This window comes from Haliotis rufescens, unplaced genomic scaffold (assembly GCF_023055435.1).
Source record: "Haliotis rufescens isolate VD_foot unplaced genomic scaffold, xgHalRufe1.0.p SCAF_4, whole genome shotgun sequence".
In the NCBI taxonomy this organism is placed as follows: domain Eukaryota; kingdom Metazoa; phylum Mollusca; class Gastropoda; order Lepetellida; family Haliotidae; genus Haliotis; species Haliotis rufescens.
Window position 1 is genome coordinate 25,820,805 of NW_025964112.1, and position 19,443 is coordinate 25,840,247.

At 41.5% G+C, this 19,443-nt stretch overlaps 1 protein-coding gene across 3 annotated transcripts in view; it reads left to right on the plus strand.

Annotated features, from left to right (window-relative positions):
• The window catches only part of LOC124119781 (WD repeat-containing protein 86-like), a 72,245-nt gene that overhangs the window by 40,846 nt on the left and 11,956 nt on the right, over positions 1–19,443 (plus strand). For all 3 annotated transcript variants that reach the window (XM_048382291.1, XM_046482416.2, XM_046482415.2), the window contains exons 3-4: positions 8,325–8,475; positions 15,184–15,284. In XM_048382291.1, coding sequence (XP_048238248.1) covers positions 8,325–8,475; positions 15,184–15,284 — 252 coding nt within the window. The remainder of the gene's footprint in view (positions 1–8,324; positions 8,476–15,183; positions 15,285–19,443) is intronic.

The following is a 19,443-nucleotide window of genomic DNA, read 5'->3' on the forward strand; positions in this document are numbered from 1 at the left end:
TTATTTTTTTTGTTCAACTTTTTAATCCCCCCCTCACATGAACCAACACAACAAAACAAAAGCCACAGGATTAGGGGCATCCCTGTGATTTTGGTGAACATGAACGTATGTACACGTATGTGAACGTATGTACACTCCTAAAATGCAGTGAACAGGAACTTTTGCCACTTTGATAGTGAACGTATGTACATTCTTAAAACGCAGTGAACGTATGTACACTCCTCAAACAGGAAGGTTGACAGTCAGGTGATCGTAGGTTCAGTGAACAAGTGTCAGGTCAATAAGGGCAGAAAGGTTGGTTCTTTTGATGTAGGGTACGCGTCTGGGCACTCAGTCGAAAGGCAGGCATCTCATCCAAAGGAACGGAGGTAGAAACTCTGGTATGAAACCATGCTAATACCATGGCATCATTCTTGGCGGTGTCCTTCCAGTCCAACGCATCTAACACTTGATAAAAATCCACCCACGCACGCGATAGGTCAGCATGTAGAGACAGTACAAGCCACACAATGTGCTGTATCCATGTTGTAAGGGGTGTGTATTCCGTCGTTGTTGAATCTGACCCATGCGATTCAAAGTCTCTTTAAACAGGGGTAATGAATACAGTCCATAGCTATCCATCATTTCCACGGATCAAGGAGCTGGACGATAGATGCTCACCCAGTGTGCGCCAGGTTGATCGCTTGAATCTGTGTTGACCACGTAGACTTTGGGGTAAAAGGGGTCATCCTGTTGCCATCCCAGTCTGGCAAAGTCATCTCTGGCCAGGGTGCCTCGATAGATGGCATGAAGTGGTTCTTCATCAGCCACGATGGCTTCTAAATCCAAGGTGCTCAACCCGTATGATTCATCCATGGTCCCTTGTAGGAGAAAAAAAAAAGTGTGGCCTGACTGTCTGTCGCCCCTCTTTTTATACAATCATCGCATTCCGGAAACGATCTATTTCCAGAACATTTTCGTATTCCTCATAGCAGATGAGGGTGATTGGGTTCTCGAGGGCTTGTCCAAACTGGATTTCCAAACCCAACTTGCCAGTGTGTCGAGGGTAGTTGATGCCTTCATCAGCACCAAGGTCTGGGGTGAGATCCACCATCCACAAGGTGTAACCGTGAGTAAAGGCATTGGGAGTCAGTTCGCAGGTCTCAGGTCGCCACAGCTGCCCCATGTTTCGGAACAGATTCATGTAGACTTGTTTCAAATGGGCGCTGTTGTTACTGAAGTCGCTTTTCATTTCCGTGCCATGGACTTCCTGACCATTGACTTTCAGCTTCATCATGGTGACATAATTGTGTGTGAAGTTGTACGGATTCTTCTCTTTGCTTCCTATGTAGGCACTATTGTCCACCAGTCCCAGGACCATGCGTTTTGGTAATTGGCCACCGATGAGCTGATCCTTGTGAAAGTCTCTACTGCCTCTCGGGATGTCATGGGCGGTCACTTGCACACGGGAAAGGGGATGCTTGGCAGTCACCCCAGCGTTCAGACTAGACACGTGTGTTTCTCGGACAGCGGGATCGATGTTGAGTTGACGGACATAAAATTTGGCTTTGGTCAGGGCTAGTTTGTAGACGCCATCAGCAGCACACATGAAGAAGAACTCATCGGGACTTCGTAGCAATTCCAGTTTCATAGGGACGACATCCAGCAGATAACGATCTTGAAGAAACAGGTCACAGTGTAGACGTCCTGTCAGTTCCACTTCTTTGCTGGGCACAATAAGATCACGTCGCGTTCTGACGCCTGTGTTTCTTACGTTCGCATCTGCATCAGGATTGAAGGCGTCCATTTTACCAGCATTGTCGTCAAACCATCCAGGACATCGAAGGTGAGATGTTTTGGCTCCTGTACCATAACTCAGAAGGGTTTCCAAGTAGGCTCTGTAAAGGTAAGTGCCCATGGAGGGTGTGATCTCCAACTGATTGTGTCCCACATAGCCACCTACCAGGGGAGTAGAAACCCCCACTTGCCACTGTGCCAAGGCACTCAAGGGAACGGGCGTCTTTGTCTAGCAGTAGTTGAACAAATCCGAGGATTTTCGAGAGTGGACTTGGCATGATCACTTCTGTGGAATAGAGTGGTCCACCAATATTTCCCATGAGAGGATGATTGATTGCTACTTCTTCAGGGGCTTGGAATCGCACCTTTCCATCTTCAATCATGTCAAATCGACATTATCTTGGGGATACTTGACACCAATGACAAACCGTTTGCAATCACTTTGGACTCTGTCTGAGGGCTGTTCTTTCAAGACACCCGTAATATGTTCCTGAATCAAACGGTTGAGGGATTTCACCAAATCTTCAGATGAATAGATGCCTTTCTCGATAGGAATCTTCTTGCTTTCGTAATGGACGACACCATACTGTGGCTGTGGTATAGCGCTCCCTGCGCTTTCATAAACAAGGGTGTCTTTTTTCAGTTTAAGGTTCAGCGCAAACCAGTCAAAGGATGGGGCGACGTTGTACCATGTCATCGGAAAGTGAATTTAGCTGACGCCCACCTCCCACTGTTGGCGATCCAGATGCAGAGGATAAGGCAACTTGATTTCAAACACCGTGACGGTGTTGTTTGGATAGATGTCCATCGAGGCATCACTGGGCAGGGTCATGTAAAAGTTTCGAAAAAAAGGTGGCAGCCATGATGATGTGAGCTAGGATAGAAAACTCTGGGTGGATGAGGTATCAAGTTGAAGTCTTCTGGTGGGTTGGGTCGTCGTGGGTATTCCTGGTGAGGGGCGGCCAAGGTGGGTGGTGGAAGTATGTATCCCAAACAACTGGAGAGCAGGGCCACAACTGTTTCTCTCCGTGATCCAAGGCCAACTGTACCATGCTCATGATGATCACACCATATATCACAATGATAAAAAAACACGACTTCACTGCATGGTAAAGTCATGCCAAAACAACACCAAGGTGAGTGTCGGCGCTGGTGATGACGTCGTGCAGCAGCAAGGGGAGGTTCATTGGTACCCACGGATGCTGAGAGTCTTCTCTGCAGGGGTGGCAGTGGTGGTGGCGGTTCTGTCATCGCGTGTGTCCACCCTCTGAATGAGTCTGAGTGACAGCATGCTCCTTATTTTATCTGTAAATGATCTGCAGGGATCCACGAATTAAAACTGGCAGGGTAGCCAGTCCATTTCACCAACACCTCTTCTTGACCCTGTTTTGGGTCCTGGACGTCTTTTCAGCACGCGATCCCGGCATACACATTGTCTGTTTTCAAGATGGGTTGTATTTCTTCAGGGTAAAAGGTTCCTTGGAGGACTTCACCATGATCATCTTTGATCCGATACACAGGAGGTGTTCTCCCTGTCACCAATCGGTCCACCGTAAACAGTTCAGTGGTCCAGTTGGGGAGATAACCTTTCTCAAAGTTGCCTTTGGTTTTGTTCAGGCGTACACGGGTGCCCGGCATTAAAAGAGAGGGGGATCTTGTCTTGGGGGACGACAGTCGTTGTGTTGTTATTTTCTTTTTGCGCTGCTGCAGTTGTTGTTGTTCCTCCATGTAGTCTAACACCCGAATTTCTGACAGGGGATCTCCTGGGAGGACATCCACAGGATGCTGACCAATGGTCCGATGCACACGACGGTTGTACGACTTGACCAACTGGGGTAAGACTTTCAAATAGTGTCTGGTCCCATGCTGTGTAAAGTATCGCCACATTTTATTTTTCAGAGTCCTTTGAAACCAGTCCACCACGGCTGCTTTCGTTTCAGGATTTTGACTGGTGTAGAAATGAATGCCATGCTTCGTCATGAGAGCCTGGAAAGGGCGGTTGACAAATTCTCTGCCTTTGTCTGTTTGCAATTGAGCAGGGAGTCGGCCTTTGGCTTGTTGCATCAGCAAGGTTTGAAAACCTTCGGTCAAAGCAGAACTGCTCTTGGCCTTCAGGGGTTGCACTCATGCCATCTTTGAAAACACATCGATCACGCACAGCAGATATTTGAATCCTTGGCTGCGTCTTGAAAGGCAATCATGTCACTCAAGTCTGCTTGCCACAATTCATCAACGCCTCCCACATGATAGTGGTCTCTCGGAAAGGAATGTCTGGCTGGTTTGTGCAAGGTGTAGGTACTTTGGGTTTGCAACCAACGCTTGATTTGACTTGCGATGGCATGGTTTTCTTCTTGCTTTTACTGGCTCTTGCATCTTGAGCGTGGATGCGTGCTGCTTTCCACAAAGGTCGCCAGCCTCCAAAACTTGCAGGATGTTCAGGATGAAAGTAGGTTTTTTCCAACCATGACGTCCAAAGGGAATTGGAAATCCTTTGTTTTGTTTCCCTGCAGCAGCAGAGGGAAGAATGCGCTGTCGCGTCTTGGTCTGTCGCTTCATTTCTCTCAGACTGATGCCATTCGGTACATGAATGGCCTTTTTATAGAGAGGGGAGAGAATTTTTTTCTTAGATGGTGCTAAAGGGTATCCATGAACCTCGCCTGTTGATGAATCTGTCCTGTTTGGTATCAGACGGAGTTGGGGTCATCAACCATGGGTTTGGCATCTCATCTTTTTTCTTCTTCCACTTGTGGATCCAGCTGTTGCGAAGGAGGTGGGGGTGGCATCTCATCTTCTTCTTCTTCCGCTTGTGGATCCAGCTGCCGCCACCTCCTTCTTCTTCTCTCTTTGTGATTTTGCGGGGAGAACTTAGGGAGGGGGAACTGGGTATTGGGTGTTTTTGGTGTAGCATGAGGATGGTGTTGCTGCTGCTGCTGCTGCTGCTTCTGCATCCATTGCCATAGTTGAGGATTTCCAATCATTTCATGAGGGACATGACTGTTGGGCAAATGGTGACTCAAAATGGTCCAACCTGCAGGCCCCCGCAGGACAGGTTTCCCTTCCACGGTCAGGGTTCCCTCTGGAGTCCAACTTAAGTCAGGATTGTTTTGAATTCTTGTCATCAAGTTCATGGCTTTACTGGACATGGCTTTAGGGACACTCATGACCACTTCGTCTATCACTTGTTGAGGAGGAGCAGGTCTACCTGTTGTGTCTATCATTGATTGGTATGGCGGTGGTGGTGGTGTCACTTTGGGTTGTAGTGGTTTGATGGTGTTGTTGTTGTTGTTGCGCTGTTGGCGTTGCAACTCTAGCATGCCTTGCAACAGTTGGTTGTATTCTTGTTCTGACATGTGAAAAGGCTGCTGTGACCTCTGCATCAACGCGTCCATCTCTTCCAAATTTTGGAGACGTTTCTTTTCCAAGAGAGGGGTGTGAAGTGTCTGACGATGACGTTGTTTGGTGGCCTGTAGACTTTGCCATGTGTCTTCAGGCACCAACACCATCTTGCCTGCGTACTTCATGGTGGCACACCACACACTGAACCCAACCTTCCTGGTGTCAGACCATTTATTGCTTTCCTCCAAACAAAGAGGCTAGGGCAGAACCAATGAGAGGAATGAGTCCTCCTAATAATCCTCCTCCATGTTGAAGATGTTGTTTTTTCATGAGCGTATTCAAGACTTTACCATGTCGTTGCAAGTTTTGACGTTGAGTCACGGTCATGGGAATATTGCCTGCATACAAGTTCACCACACATTCTCAAAGGGCACGGATGAGATCGGTAGGAGCATGTTTGAGTATGGCTTTACGCATCGCTGAAGCGGCAGCACACAAATGACACAGAGCATGTCTCTGTTTCCTGAGGCACCGAGACATCTTTCCTGCATGGAGGTGTTCGCCTGAATGAGGCACCTGATCTGCAGCTTCTCTCTTTTATCAGGCAGTGGCAGGAGGGAGTTGCAACTGTTGATCTGCCTTCTTGGACTTTCTTTGGGTCCGCATGTGCGCCAATCGTCTGAGAGCATCAGCTTGATACGCTTTCATGACATTTTCATGAGCCTTTACTTTTGGCTTAGTAGACATCGTTGTTGTTGTTGTTGTAGGTGGGTGGCGCCTGGTGTTTGAGGATTGGTGCTTGAAGATAATGTTGCCATTGCAACAGAATGCATGTCAAGACCCCTGCAAGTGTTCCACTACCACTGCGTTGCATCAGGTAGCCAAGACATTCATCCATAGGATGGACAATTTTAGTCAGGGTATCATTATGTCTCTGCAACCACGTCTTATGTTGAGCTTTCAATGGGATGTGTCCTGCTCTCAGGTTCCACATGACAATTGCAAACCACTGCAAAAGCCGATTTCTTCCTTTGACGGCAAGGGTTGTCGCATCCCTTGTCGGAAAAATAGATGCTCTCTTGTCTTTTTTCTTCTTTCATGGGGACTTCTGCTGCTGCAGACATTGAAAGCGTTGAAGATCGAGTGGTGGCAAGGGTGCTTATAAGGAAGGGCGTTGTTGTTCCTGACGATGCTTGTTCAAGGGTACCATCGAGGAGTAAGACCGGCCTGGCGTGGACTTCTGCTGCTGCTGCTGCTGCTGCTGCTGCGGAGGTTGAAAGCGTTGAAGATCATGGGGTGGCGAGGGTGCTGATGATGTTGAAGGACGTGGTGATGGCTGCTGCTGACGATGCATGTTCATGGGTACCATTGAAGAGGGAGACGATCCTGGTGGTGAAAGAGTCTTGTGAAATACAGAGGTCACAAGTCCCTGTAGCGATGAGGGGGAGACCATACTGCCATAGACATCATTCATCATCTCTTTGTCTAGGTTCTTTCCCTTCGTAGGATGAACCTGTTTCCGTCTTTGCCCCATGATGGATGTAGGCCAACAGAAGGAAGGTCTGGGGGTTCACTTGCTTTTATGAAAGTCTCTACATCTCATAGGATCGGCACATACACGAGGGGTAATTCGGATCTCGAAAACAGGCGGGCGCGTACGCGATGGTCTTGCAACGTGGTGGGCTTCAAGAGCAAAGCCACACAGTCCTAGCACTGAAGGAGAGATCAACCATGTCATCTCGATACAGCTGTATGACGTGCCAGAACAACAGTCAACAATGTCCGTGGATGAGTAAAGTCTATTCGTGGACAATAGTGGCCTACCCACGGGGTGAATCGGAGACAATCCTATCGCAGAGCCCACATTGGTTTAAGAACAAGTCTGAGGCTATTGCAGCATTACAACAAGCTATACAACGCGGAGTTGACGTCCCGGACTGTTGGGGTGGTCCGTATTATTATCTAGTATCGAGATCAAGGAAAGGTTGTATTATCATCTAGTATCGAGATCAACATGCTGACCTATCGCGTGCGTGGGTGGACTTTTAATCAAGTGTTAGATACGTTGGACTGGACGGTATTAGCATGGTTTCATACCAAAGTGTCTATCCCCGTTCCTGTGGATCAGATGCCTGCCTTTCGACTGAGTGCCCAGACGCATGCCCTACATCAAAAGAACCAACCTTTCTGCCCTTATTGACCTGACACATACGTTCACTGCGTTTTAGGAATGTACATACGTTCACTATCAAAGTGGCAAAAGATCCTGTTCACTGCATTTTAGGAGCGTACATACGTTCACATACGTGTACATACGTTCATGTTCACCAAAATCACAGGGACGCCCCTAATCCTGTGGCTTTTGTTTTGTTGTGTTGGTTCATGTGAGGGGGGGATTAAAAAGTTGAACAACAAAAATAAGTGTTGTGTTGTCTTTTTTTTTTAGGATGGGAATCGCCATGCACACCCCAGAGAAAAACACCAAAATAAAGAACCCGACACCTCCTCCTCCCTCCTCCTCCTCCCCCTCCACCCAAAGTGGTCCTGTAGTACCGTCCACAACTACTACCCCGTTGGTTCAACCTTATACGATTATTCTGATAATTCTATACCAAAAGAGCTGTTTTCGCATCTTTTATTGTGTAATTCTGAGACGAGTCCAGTTAATGAAAACTTTAAGTTACATTGTAGTCCTAGGCGACGCACAACAGTAGTATTTGTGGCGTCAAAATGCCTATGACGTAACAGTGACAGTAGAGGGAGAAGTGAAATGTAAGCCCTTGGCGACAGCCAGCGTTCTGCTTTTGACGTCATAAAGCATATTACGTCATAGCTAGTGGTAAAAGTGGGAGGCATGAATACATTATAGTGTGAATGCACAAATACACGTTGAGTTACAATGAATTTTTTTGAAAATTATACTTTTGAATAAAGTTTGGGTTTCAAAAACCTAATGAACATCTCTTCTTTTTCCATTCGTAAATATGTATTACTTTCCATCGTTGACAGGCTTTAATTATCGATAATGTGTAAAATGTTCTAATACTGCCGATGTGACTTTAAATTTGAACTCATTCACTCAATCACTGTGTTCATTGTATTACAATGTTGTTGACATGGGCGTGTATGGTTGTCTTCACTGGTGATACAAAACAAATCAGAAGAAAATAAACCTGTTGTAAAATGTTACTAATTCTGCGGATCAAATGCAGGTCGTGGGTTCAACGTTGTACACGGGAAGTGCGGACTGCACGACACGAAAATGGAGTGTCCACAAAGGTCGTGAAATAGGCAGATACGATGGTGAAACAACGAGATCTTTAAGTTCTCTTAAGGTCATCCGATACGGTGACGAAAAGTTCGGTGAGTACAGAAAATCAAATATCATGGCTATCATGACTATTTCCCCTTGAAACATTTTCTTATTTGAGCTCATGCAATGGTTGTCAGTTCAGAAAAGTGGATATATTCATTGCCGCATTTGTGTTAGCAATTGATCAGTCAGTCTGAAACTGGAACCCACGGCAAAAAGTATTTCAGTTATATAACAGGAACTCAATAGCAGCAGAGACTGGTACAGCTAAGGAATGTCAATTACTTACTCTTTAGGCACATCATTGATTTTCGATGGTCCACTCATATAATTTTGTCCATAAGCTATTCAGAAAGTGTTTAGGCCTTGCGGTAGAATGTGTACGCAGCACCCCATTGCTGGTCGTAAGAGACGGCCAAATTGCGCAACCTGTTTGCCGTGGGTCGCTGGTTCATGGCATAGGTTCCAGAAATAGGTTTCCTGTGCCCAATACCCCCTTTCGACCCCTACGTCACTTGGACTGGTGGTGGGATGGGCTCGGTCCTATCAATCAGCTGGTCATCGCAAGCCCTCTTCATCAAAACAAAGTTGCACAAGTTTAATGATATGATTTGTATTTGTTTTGGTCTTCAGGTCTATTTTTCACAACAGTCTTATATTCAAGCAATATGCAATCACCTTCAGAAGCCCGGTGTAATCAAGGGGGTTATGAATTGCCACAGTCTACTCTGGGCTGCTACAAACACCGTTTCACAAAGAAGAATACTTGAGCATTACATCTCCAACAGTCACCTGTTGAGATTAAATTCAATCTAAAACATGCAACTGGCAATTATTAGTTGTTAGAGATCTCTCTAACGGTCTTCTTAACGAATTTGAATGATCAGTCCACAATGATCTTTATGGAAGTGGCCATTTCCCATCTTTCAACAGTAAATGCGTCTGATATTCAACCTTCAACAAGTTGGGATTTTACAAAGGCAAACTGGTCTTTATTTCAAACCTTTGCACGCGTAAATTTTAATCCGAATGTCTCAGTAATGTTGCTGATCCTATTCAGTTTTTCCAGACGAATTAAATCTTTTATAAATATATACCGAAGTCCCCTTCAAATCAACATGTAAAACACTGAGCGCAAACTAGCTAGAAAATTATAAAGCTAGGGAAGAGGCAGAAAAATATGTCTGCTACCACTCAACTGCCTATAACTTAAATTTATAATGTTAAATGCAAAAGCTCGACGTAATCGACGTATTGGCAAAACTATGTTTCTAAAATAAATTCACCAACACCTTTGTCTTAGATTTGGAATATGGCAAATGATAAAAAGGTAAAGGCTCCAAATGTTTGTTCACTAAAGGAGGGTGACATGTTATTAACTGATATAAATCAGATAAAGCAAGTTAAATAGGAGAATGTATGCAAAACCATTTAAACAAACAATTAGTTACGTGTATACGTGTATACAATGATTGAGAAGAACCAGTGTAATTGGGTAATAATGTGGTAAAAACTGTAAACGTGATCAGTGTGGCATACATTCTTTGGCAATAGAGAAAAGGAATATTAAACAAAACTATGTATGCTCTGGGTACGGGGTCAGTATGAAGATTAAAGTATTGTTTATGTTAAAGATGTGTTGCGGATATTATGAAGAATGAAACATTTCAGTGAGAAGAGGGTATTGTATTTAATGAGCTAAGACAGTTTGTCAGGACGTAGAAAATATTTCAATACTTTAAAGGATTTACACAGATATATTTTTAGTGAATGAAAAATCAATTCAGACTAATGGTTTACATCTTAATATGAAAAGATATTGGTTGAGATGATATTCCACACTTTTAAAAGTTGAATTAATAAGGTTAAACATATTGTTATTTCGACTGAAAATTTGGATCGCTAAACAAGGCAACGCTTATTTTAATACCTCTCTCCTTATACAAATCAAGTAACCAAAGAAAGTTAAGGTGTATTCATCATAATTACACAAGATATGCCTTAAAGGTTGTTTATCAAGCATATTCATAGTGTTCAGTGTTGATAGAATGACTGGATTGTATGTGATATTAATTGTTTAGAGTATAAATCAAGTTTAAATCTACCAGAATGTGTGATGAAAGTATGGACGGATAAAACAATTTCTTGATTTACTTCAGGTGGTAGGCCTTCACGTCTGTAGAATACTGTATTAATGTCATATTCTGTTATATGATAAAATAAATTGTTTCTAATTTGATAATTGCGACAAACAGAGAAGTAGTGTTGCGGGTCTTCAGAGTAGTAACGGCAAGGACAACTTGGGCTTTCAGTTATAGATCTATCGAATTAATGTCCGTTTATCGTCAGATAGATTAATTCATAATTTTGTGGAATTAAGTATAAAGGATTTTGCATTTGTTCAGTCTTACATCTGAGTGCTTGAAAGTCTGATGAGTTTCTAAGACTGTAATCTCTTTTTGTCATTATTTAGAATAAAGATAAAGTTTGATTTTTGCGCCATAGAGATAATGGTTTCAGATTTGTTTCTGTATACATTGCGTATGGTTTATGCCACGTGTTGCGCCACATGTGGTTCTTAGAGCATCCAGATTTAATCTTTCCAGTATCAATTCTTAGTCTTTAGTACAATTATTCTTAAGTATACTGCAGTAATCAAATATTGGTAAGATGAATGATTTGTACACAATTTCCAGACTTTTCCTGGAGAGGTAGTATTATGAATTTCCAAAACAGTTTAATCCAAATCATTGATGTACATCAACGGGCCAAGTACAGACCCGTGTCGCACTCCGCTCAGTACAAAGTTTAATTTGGATTTACAACCGATTATAACTTTCAAACCATTTTAATCATGTTCCTTTAATACCATAAATCTCTTGTTTGTTTACTAATCTACGGTGCCAAACCTTATCAAAAGCTTTACTTAATGATCACAAAAGACTGCCCTATCTTCCTCGTCATCATCAACGGCTTCTAGAATAAATGCATACAAATAGACCACTTGGTAAGTGGTTGAATCACAAGGGAAAAAAATGGAGATTAATTAGAATGGCACTATCTCAAAAAATAAGTTGAATACATATTTAAATACTTATTGTTCTAGTACTTTGGCTGAGCAGCTTGTGTATGCAATAGATCTCGTAATTAGAACATTACAAAATCTTCCTTCCAGGTTGTGGGGGACTGTAATGACATGTCAAAACATGTAGTTATGGGTTTTGATATACTTTTGAAAAACACAGATGGGTCAACCATACGAAGTTGATACATGAATCTTTGATGACCATGTTACTTATACCAGCAGGTCCAAACGCCTTGGTATTGACTGAATGTAAGATGTCCTGTACTCTTCATAACTCAGGGTAATAATATACAATGTGTTGTTATATTTGAAACTTGAATTATTATTGAATTATTTTACAGTAGATTGTTGCGAGAAAAACAGTAAAAACGTTTGCAATGCTTTCATTATCACCGAATGTTTTACCTTGGTACAGAATTGTAGGAAACGTTATATTTTGATTTTTTTTCTTTAGATGATATTTAACAAGTTGACACCACAGTTTCATCCCAGGAGTTGGGTTTGTTTTGTATATAAAGCTCTTTAACCAGACGAACAGGGGCAATCACTTTAATTCTTAACTGGCGCAATTTCGCCAAAAGAAAAGGTATATTTCTTTGCTTAGCAATTGTATGTTGTCGGTTTCTTTGCCGAAAAAGTTTTTGTAAACCACTATGGAATCATGGAGGATCGTTTCTCTTTTAAGTACTCCACGATTCGGAATATGATTCTAAATTTCTTCGAAAGTTTTTTGGTTTTGTTTTATTTTCCACAGCCGGGTGTAATCATGGTCAACATAGTCAATCAGCATAGTCAACCAAGCTAACTCCTTCACATGTAACTTTGCCAACTCCTTTGTCATGTCCAACTCGGTCATTGACAATGTATTTATTATTGTTTTTACATAAATCAACTAGCTTATAACCATGTGAGATTTGATTCCCCAAAACCTGACTTGACTTTCCGACAATGTATTACCATATTTTAGTCATTCATATAATCAACCAAATCATTAGGGAATATATCTTCGTTGATATGAAATCGGACGTGGTACGTGTCCTAGCATTGAGGTCACCAATGATAAAAATATTATTGTCGCAATCTACTGATAACTTACATGGGATTTTGAAAATGTTTCGTAATATGGTGAATCCTCTGGTGGAATATATGAACTACCAGTAGTCATCTCCATTACAAGTGTCATAGCGACCGATTTGGGACAGTCTTTGTATGAATGAACATTTAATTTCAAAGTCTGATTGTCCTGTAGCCACTCCCCCTGGACGAGGCCCAGGTCCTAACAGTGCTTCTGTGGGGGTCTTAAATGTATGTGAATTATGTGATGACGATCCGATGATCGTCATGTGTTGTGGAAACTCTTCTCGGCAATTGGAAAGAAACAATTGATTACTATATTTGGATTTGTTGACATCCATGATAAGAGATACGCCTTGTGGTAATTCTCGTCATTTGATAATTTCATCTTGGAGCATAAATACTTAGTTAGCTTTTCAAGTTCTTCTTTTGTTGGTTTGTAATTGTTCATTTTAATACAGTTATGTGAACATTTATTCTAGATGGAAATATTCGTAAGGATAGAATTTACTATGGACCGCAAGGATATTGAAAGTGTAAAGTAGCAATTGAAAAACTAGCTGCAGCAGCTAAGATATATTATCATGTCTCTGATAATTAAAAATGCCTTCACGCAATATTGTCGTTTGCTATTTCAACAGATGTGTCCCCTGAAGACTACGGGTTAGAATTCGTAAGAGGCGAGTAACGGGATCGGGTGGTCAGACTCGCTGACTTAATTGGTGCATGTTATCGTATCCCAATTGGGAAGATCGATGCTCGTGATGTCAAGCACTGGATTGTCTGGTCCAGACTCGATTATTTACAGACCGACGTCATATAGCTGGAATATTGCTGAGTGCGGCGTTAAACAACAAACCAACAATCAAATTCAACAGATGCACACAATTTGACGTTTGGCCTTTTAAAGTGGGGATCCTCAGGAAATTCAGCAGCAACTGTGTCACCCAGCTTGGTTCATCTGGAAATAGAGGACTGACAGTAGGACATCCGATACTCAACTGATCAGTTGCCACGAAGAAAACAAAAGCGTACAGACGATATATATTTCCTATTTCAAAATTAGAAATTAACAGCAATGTTTAATATTTATTTCAAGAAATGGATATCAGATGACTTCTTATTGTAAAAATCTCATAAAGGGTGTTTCATCGTTTGAGAGAGTGCTTAGTGTGTTTGCTCGGATTGGAGTTACGCCACCTCACATCAGGTCAAGGTCACGAGAGGTCAAATTTATGAACCATAGTCACATTTTCAGGACATTTCATATTTCATGAAAGATCTAAGTTTGTTTATAGTCCGTCAAAATGAACGTCTGTCATGTGTCATGATTGTTCAAATATCAGTGTCGATTTGAATGCAATTCCCGCAAGAAATCACCTGTAAATAGTTACATTCAGGAAGTGGTGTTAATACGTTTACACATGTGATCGGATGTCTGTGTAAGTGAAGATGACGTCCCAAAATCTTGTATGGACAATATTTTGAGCACTGATAAATGGAATCTGATAATAAACATATCAAGGTAGGTTCTGACTGATATTGATAACTGTGTTAGATTGCTTCAGGCAGAGGAATTTCTGTTCCAAAGCTCTTCTGTATTTGGCATGTGGTATTGTCCAAAACTTCAAGTGATTCTGTTTGACCGGACGTGCAAATAATTTTGTCATTAAGGTATCGACAGACGTTTTCTTTAAAGTTATCTTGCATCAGGCTTACGTTTTTTCCCAGTCCCGAGGCACTTTGAGCATAGGCTTTTCTGATTCAAAGTTGTACTGCATCGGGCAGAAGGTATGTAATTAAACTGGTAGTGCATATGACTTTGTTATTAACATCTAAAGAAGCACAGGACTTGCTATTTTTAAGTTGCACTGCATTGGTCATGTGTTTCCCAAACTCGAAATGATTTATTTTTGTTATTGAGTCGTATAACCTTCTGTTTCAAAGTCGTACAGCACTGGGAATGTGTTATGTCAACTGTCACCGGTTGTAAAGTTAAAATGCTTCATGAGGCAACACCTTTCCAGTTTCGCGATATACTTTTATATTGAAGATAAGAAACATTAATTTAATATACATGAATATTCACATAACTGTCACAAGATTGTGTGGATGGAAAGACTAACTGGGCTTACAAATTAAAGATATTTCATACAGGTTTGGTTTCAAATATGCCTGGCAACATGAACATATACATAATGTATCTAGATTAATATCTGAGTTTGTATATAGACTGAAATCAACCTACAAACAGGGTGGGCATGCAAGCACTCTCAGGAGTTTGCATGTACCTCCCAAATACTACTTATATCCAACATTACATAAATTTAACTAACTAATGTCTTCAAACAATCCAGAAACAGTTAAAATTCTTGCAACGTTTGTATATAAATCAATGCAACTAAGACAATCATTTGGATGAACAATGTATATCAATGTACCAATGTATATATGCTGTTACTCTCTCAAGCAACTGTGGAATGGGCCTATGGCCTCCACTACTTTATAAATAAAGATAAAGAACTACATGAACATTATAAGTCAAATAGTCCATAATTTATGTGCCGTATTGCTAAAATATTCATATATGTTATTGTAGTAATCACAGCCAGTGGAGATGACTCAATCCGGTGTTTCGAGGACGATGGGTGTAAACTTGTGAAAGAAGTGGCGCATGAGGGACCGGTCACAGCATTCCAGGTATGGAGAAACATTTGGTTGGATAAACATTCTGTGTTTCCAATGTAGAGCTGGGCTAAATGAGGATTTAACCGCGCTTCAAGGAACTTGAAATCAAGTGTGCAGAATTAAGTTTCAAATTTTAAATTTGGCGGGATTAAATTAAAGCAGTTCGCCGTTGTCCCATTCCAAAATAAAACTGAACATACGGTGTCAGCAAAGATAGAAAATGATTCGTCATTGGTTGAGTCCAATGTTATGAGTGGGTTTTCGATTTGAATAAAAAAATTGAACTGATTGATTAGCACAGGTTTTGTTTATGTTATGTTGTGAAATGCATGTTCCAGGCAAAGTACTCAATTCATATAGGACCAACTTGAGCATTTGTATCCATCAGTTGAAAATTAAGTTGCCATGTTCCTGGGTCAAGTAAATAGTCCTGATCGCGATAAGAGTAATTTGTTTTCTATCTGTTCGTTTCTTTAAACGAAATGCTACTAAATCACTCCTACGTACAATGCATTCAGTAACATTATAAACGTACTGCATGTAAAACTCATATTTCACGGCTCATAAACGGATAAACTATTTGTCCTTATGAAAGTAAATATTTAGTTGTTAATTTAATAGCATTTCGTTCATGTCGGCGTGGCTTCTGTGACTTCTGTGCGGACTTCACAGTTTCAAATCCTGCTGGCGACACACGTTTGTCGTGAAATTGTTCTGTCATCAAGGGATATGATGGGGGCAAATACAAGTTTCGTCATTGCCAGCTAGTATTTAACTAACAATTCAATTAGTTAATTCACAGATAGTAGTGGCTTGATGGTATACAGCTTACTAAAAACCTGTGTATTCAAACTTTGTTGCCAATGTTTATTCCCATACTGCCTAAGCGGGCAGCCACCAAATCTATATCTTTTTCACACTTAGGATAAACTGATATGGCACCTTAAATTTCTGCGAAAAATGGATGCTCCAATTTACGATTGTTGATAGCCTGAAAGGCGGATAGACTATCGAATGTATGATAAAAGTGCTTTTCACCATATTGCGAAGATAATAGTAGAGGTTGAGTCTGTCGTTTATATCGAGCTACCATGAGTTAATTAGTCGTATGGATACAGTATAACTTTTAGTGACAGCTGCAGCTGATACCAGTTTTTATACAGATGACTCAAAAGAGGGTATCAGGGGGATATTGGTCCTTAATTCATGAAATGCCTGTTTATATAAACATTGGTTTAGTTTCAAGTTGCATCAGGTTATATTTTGCCTCACGGTGAGATTGACAAATCAGAGAGCAGAACTACTAACCCCATATGAGCCCATGTATGGTCAGTAAAATTCCAAGATGGTTGTTACTGACCTAATATGAGACCATATACCGTCAGTAACAGCCATCTTGGATTTTGCAACACCCACCTCCATATTTCACATGGAAATTCTGGTACAGAAATTCCTTATTCGACACTGTTTGTATTTTTCATATCATAAATTTCTCCTGGGCAAGACTTCTTTTTTTTAAATCATGTCCGTGACTTTGTTGATAAAGATTATAGTTAAAAAGTTCAACAAGACTGGCCTCTAAGGAATGAACAGTAGTCTCTCTTTGAACCTTAAAGTCAGCCGGATAGTGAAAACACAAAATTCGTTATGGTGTCTTTAGTTGACGTATAAGGTGTAAGCATAAAAATGGAATGGGCCTAATATTTTTCTGCTAACCTTGTATGACTGTATACATCAACTAAAGACACCATTACTACGAATGAAATAGTGTAGGTGCCAGGGAGGCTATGGTGTTATTTTATACTCGGTATTAACAGAAAGATTTTAATAAGTATTTGATATGACAAGTGGTGGAGTGAACGAGATGGGTTTATTTCTAATTGTAACAGAATTAAAGTTATATCCCGGCATGTCAGCCTAATACGGGAGGAAAGCCCGAAATGATGTATTATTTAGACGTTAACCACTTTAGTCAAAAACCCACGTGCATAGGGTCATCCTTCAACCATTATGGGTACAGGAGGGGTCGAAGTAGCTATTAGGGACAGGAACACTATAGCTGTGCCCTGAGCCGTCCTCCAACACGGGGATGCAACAATTCTACCCCGGGTCCTTTTCAATGTCCATAATATATTTCAACCTTTGCGACCTTCTTTGTTTTTATATGATTAATATTAATATTAATACATATATTCCCTGTATATAATTTTAGTCCCTGTTATAACAATTAACACTTTTGTTCATTCTACTCACTTTTGTTTTCAACATATGCTGCAAATCAACATCTAAAAATATTATATTTCTTTACCTAAATTTCAAAACAAGCAGGTAACCCCAGAAAGGCTGAACCCCAAAACAGGTAGCCTTAGTAGTAATTTGGAAGCAAGTAACTTTGGTACCAGCAGGGTAGCCTACAAGAACCACGCACACCTGGACATTGTTCATTTTTTAGACAGGCCTTCACATATGTATATATAAACATCATTAAGACATATTCATTCACATATATACTAGCATTGGTGAAACCATTTTAATGACATATGTAGAAGCTGCTCTGATGGTACCTGAAATAAACGCTCACTGAAGAAAAAAAAATTAAAATTGAAAATGAAATGCACAAATGCAGGGTGAAATGTGGAAGGAGGAGAGGGGCGGGTGATTATATACGGTGTGTACTAGAAGAAAACCGAGCCTGTTGCAGACCAGAGGGGACCAAGATAGTGCTTGATGGCGACTATGGACATCATGGATTAACTGGTGTAGGTGATATTGTAACTGTTACCCCTGTGTTGTACTGTTCATGCTTTGAGCATGGGAGACGGATTTATAGCTGTTGGGGTTTTCCAGAGAAACTTACAACGTGAATGGAGCAGCCTGGTTCGCTTACCCCAAAGAAACCAAAGAAGGCTGTACAGTAGACTTCCTTGAACAGTGTGGCTTTATATGCAGACGATCATACGTTTGGCAGATTGTTGGTTACTACCTGATGCAGACCAAGAGGTTTTCGCTCTCTGGTCGGCCCGCCTATTTGTGTAAGTCTGTTAATAGCTCACCAACCAGGAAATGATTTGTACAATTAGTGAGCTCACGGAATTTGTGTTGTGAGGACAGCACTGAAATGATAGTCTTGACTTAGGGGAATGGTGTGTGACTTACAGATAATCAATAAAGTTTACATTCTATCCAGGGGAACAGGCCAGACACCCTGTAGATGATTTGTGGACAGGAACTGTTGTAAGGCATTGATACATGTTTGGTGTGTGGATCATGTGTTCACAGAAAGAAATTGTGGTTGGAGTATACCAGCTTTTGGCCTCAGATCAGCCATGCATTGCACGGGTTAGGTATGGGATTCTGATGCACGTCTGTTGCTGCCAACCGGAAGCGTTAGAGCTGCAACCTCAGGAGATCATTTGCAATAGTGTTAGCAGTGGTACAAACATAATTTGATGTAAGCAGAATATTATACCGGAGGTGCTGCTAGATTTAGTGGCTGAGTAGACTCATCACTCTGGGGGGCTTGGTAGACGCTTTGTTGATGATTGCAAACACGTCTTGATTTTTGCAGTAGAAGAGGACCTTTTTCTTAGTGGGTTACTTGCCCCAAAATTGGATATTCCTGGACACAGGTGGAAATCCTAATGTGGTGAAATGGTTGCTTACCTTTGCTTAGCAGGTCGATTAGCCTACGCCTGAAATCGCTTGCCATTGGTATCGCTGTGCACATAGCATTAAGCTTGCCTATGAGGGACTGAATGGCCCTTTTAGTCACTTTTGCGTTACCTGTTGACAGGATGTCTTGGATTTGTGCTGTCACCTCCTTGATCTTGGACTCTGTGATTCTGATATGCATATGGTTGGTGTTCATCTCCAACCCGAAGAAAGTCAGTTGCGTAATGAGGCAGGTCTTGTTGTGTGCAATAGGGACCACAAAGTGTTCCAATGTATCTACACACCCATTGAGGTTGTCTACGCACTGGTTAGTGCCCAACGTGACCCTTCGTTAGGAAGTGGTCCAGGTAATGCAAAATCTGGCACGTTGGGAGGTGGGATTGCATGCACCATTGTATGAAGGTTCTAAATGTTTCAAATATGGCACAAGATATGGAGCAGCCGAATAATAAGCATTTATCAAATAGAACCCTTCAAATGCCTAGTAGCTCCAAGTGGA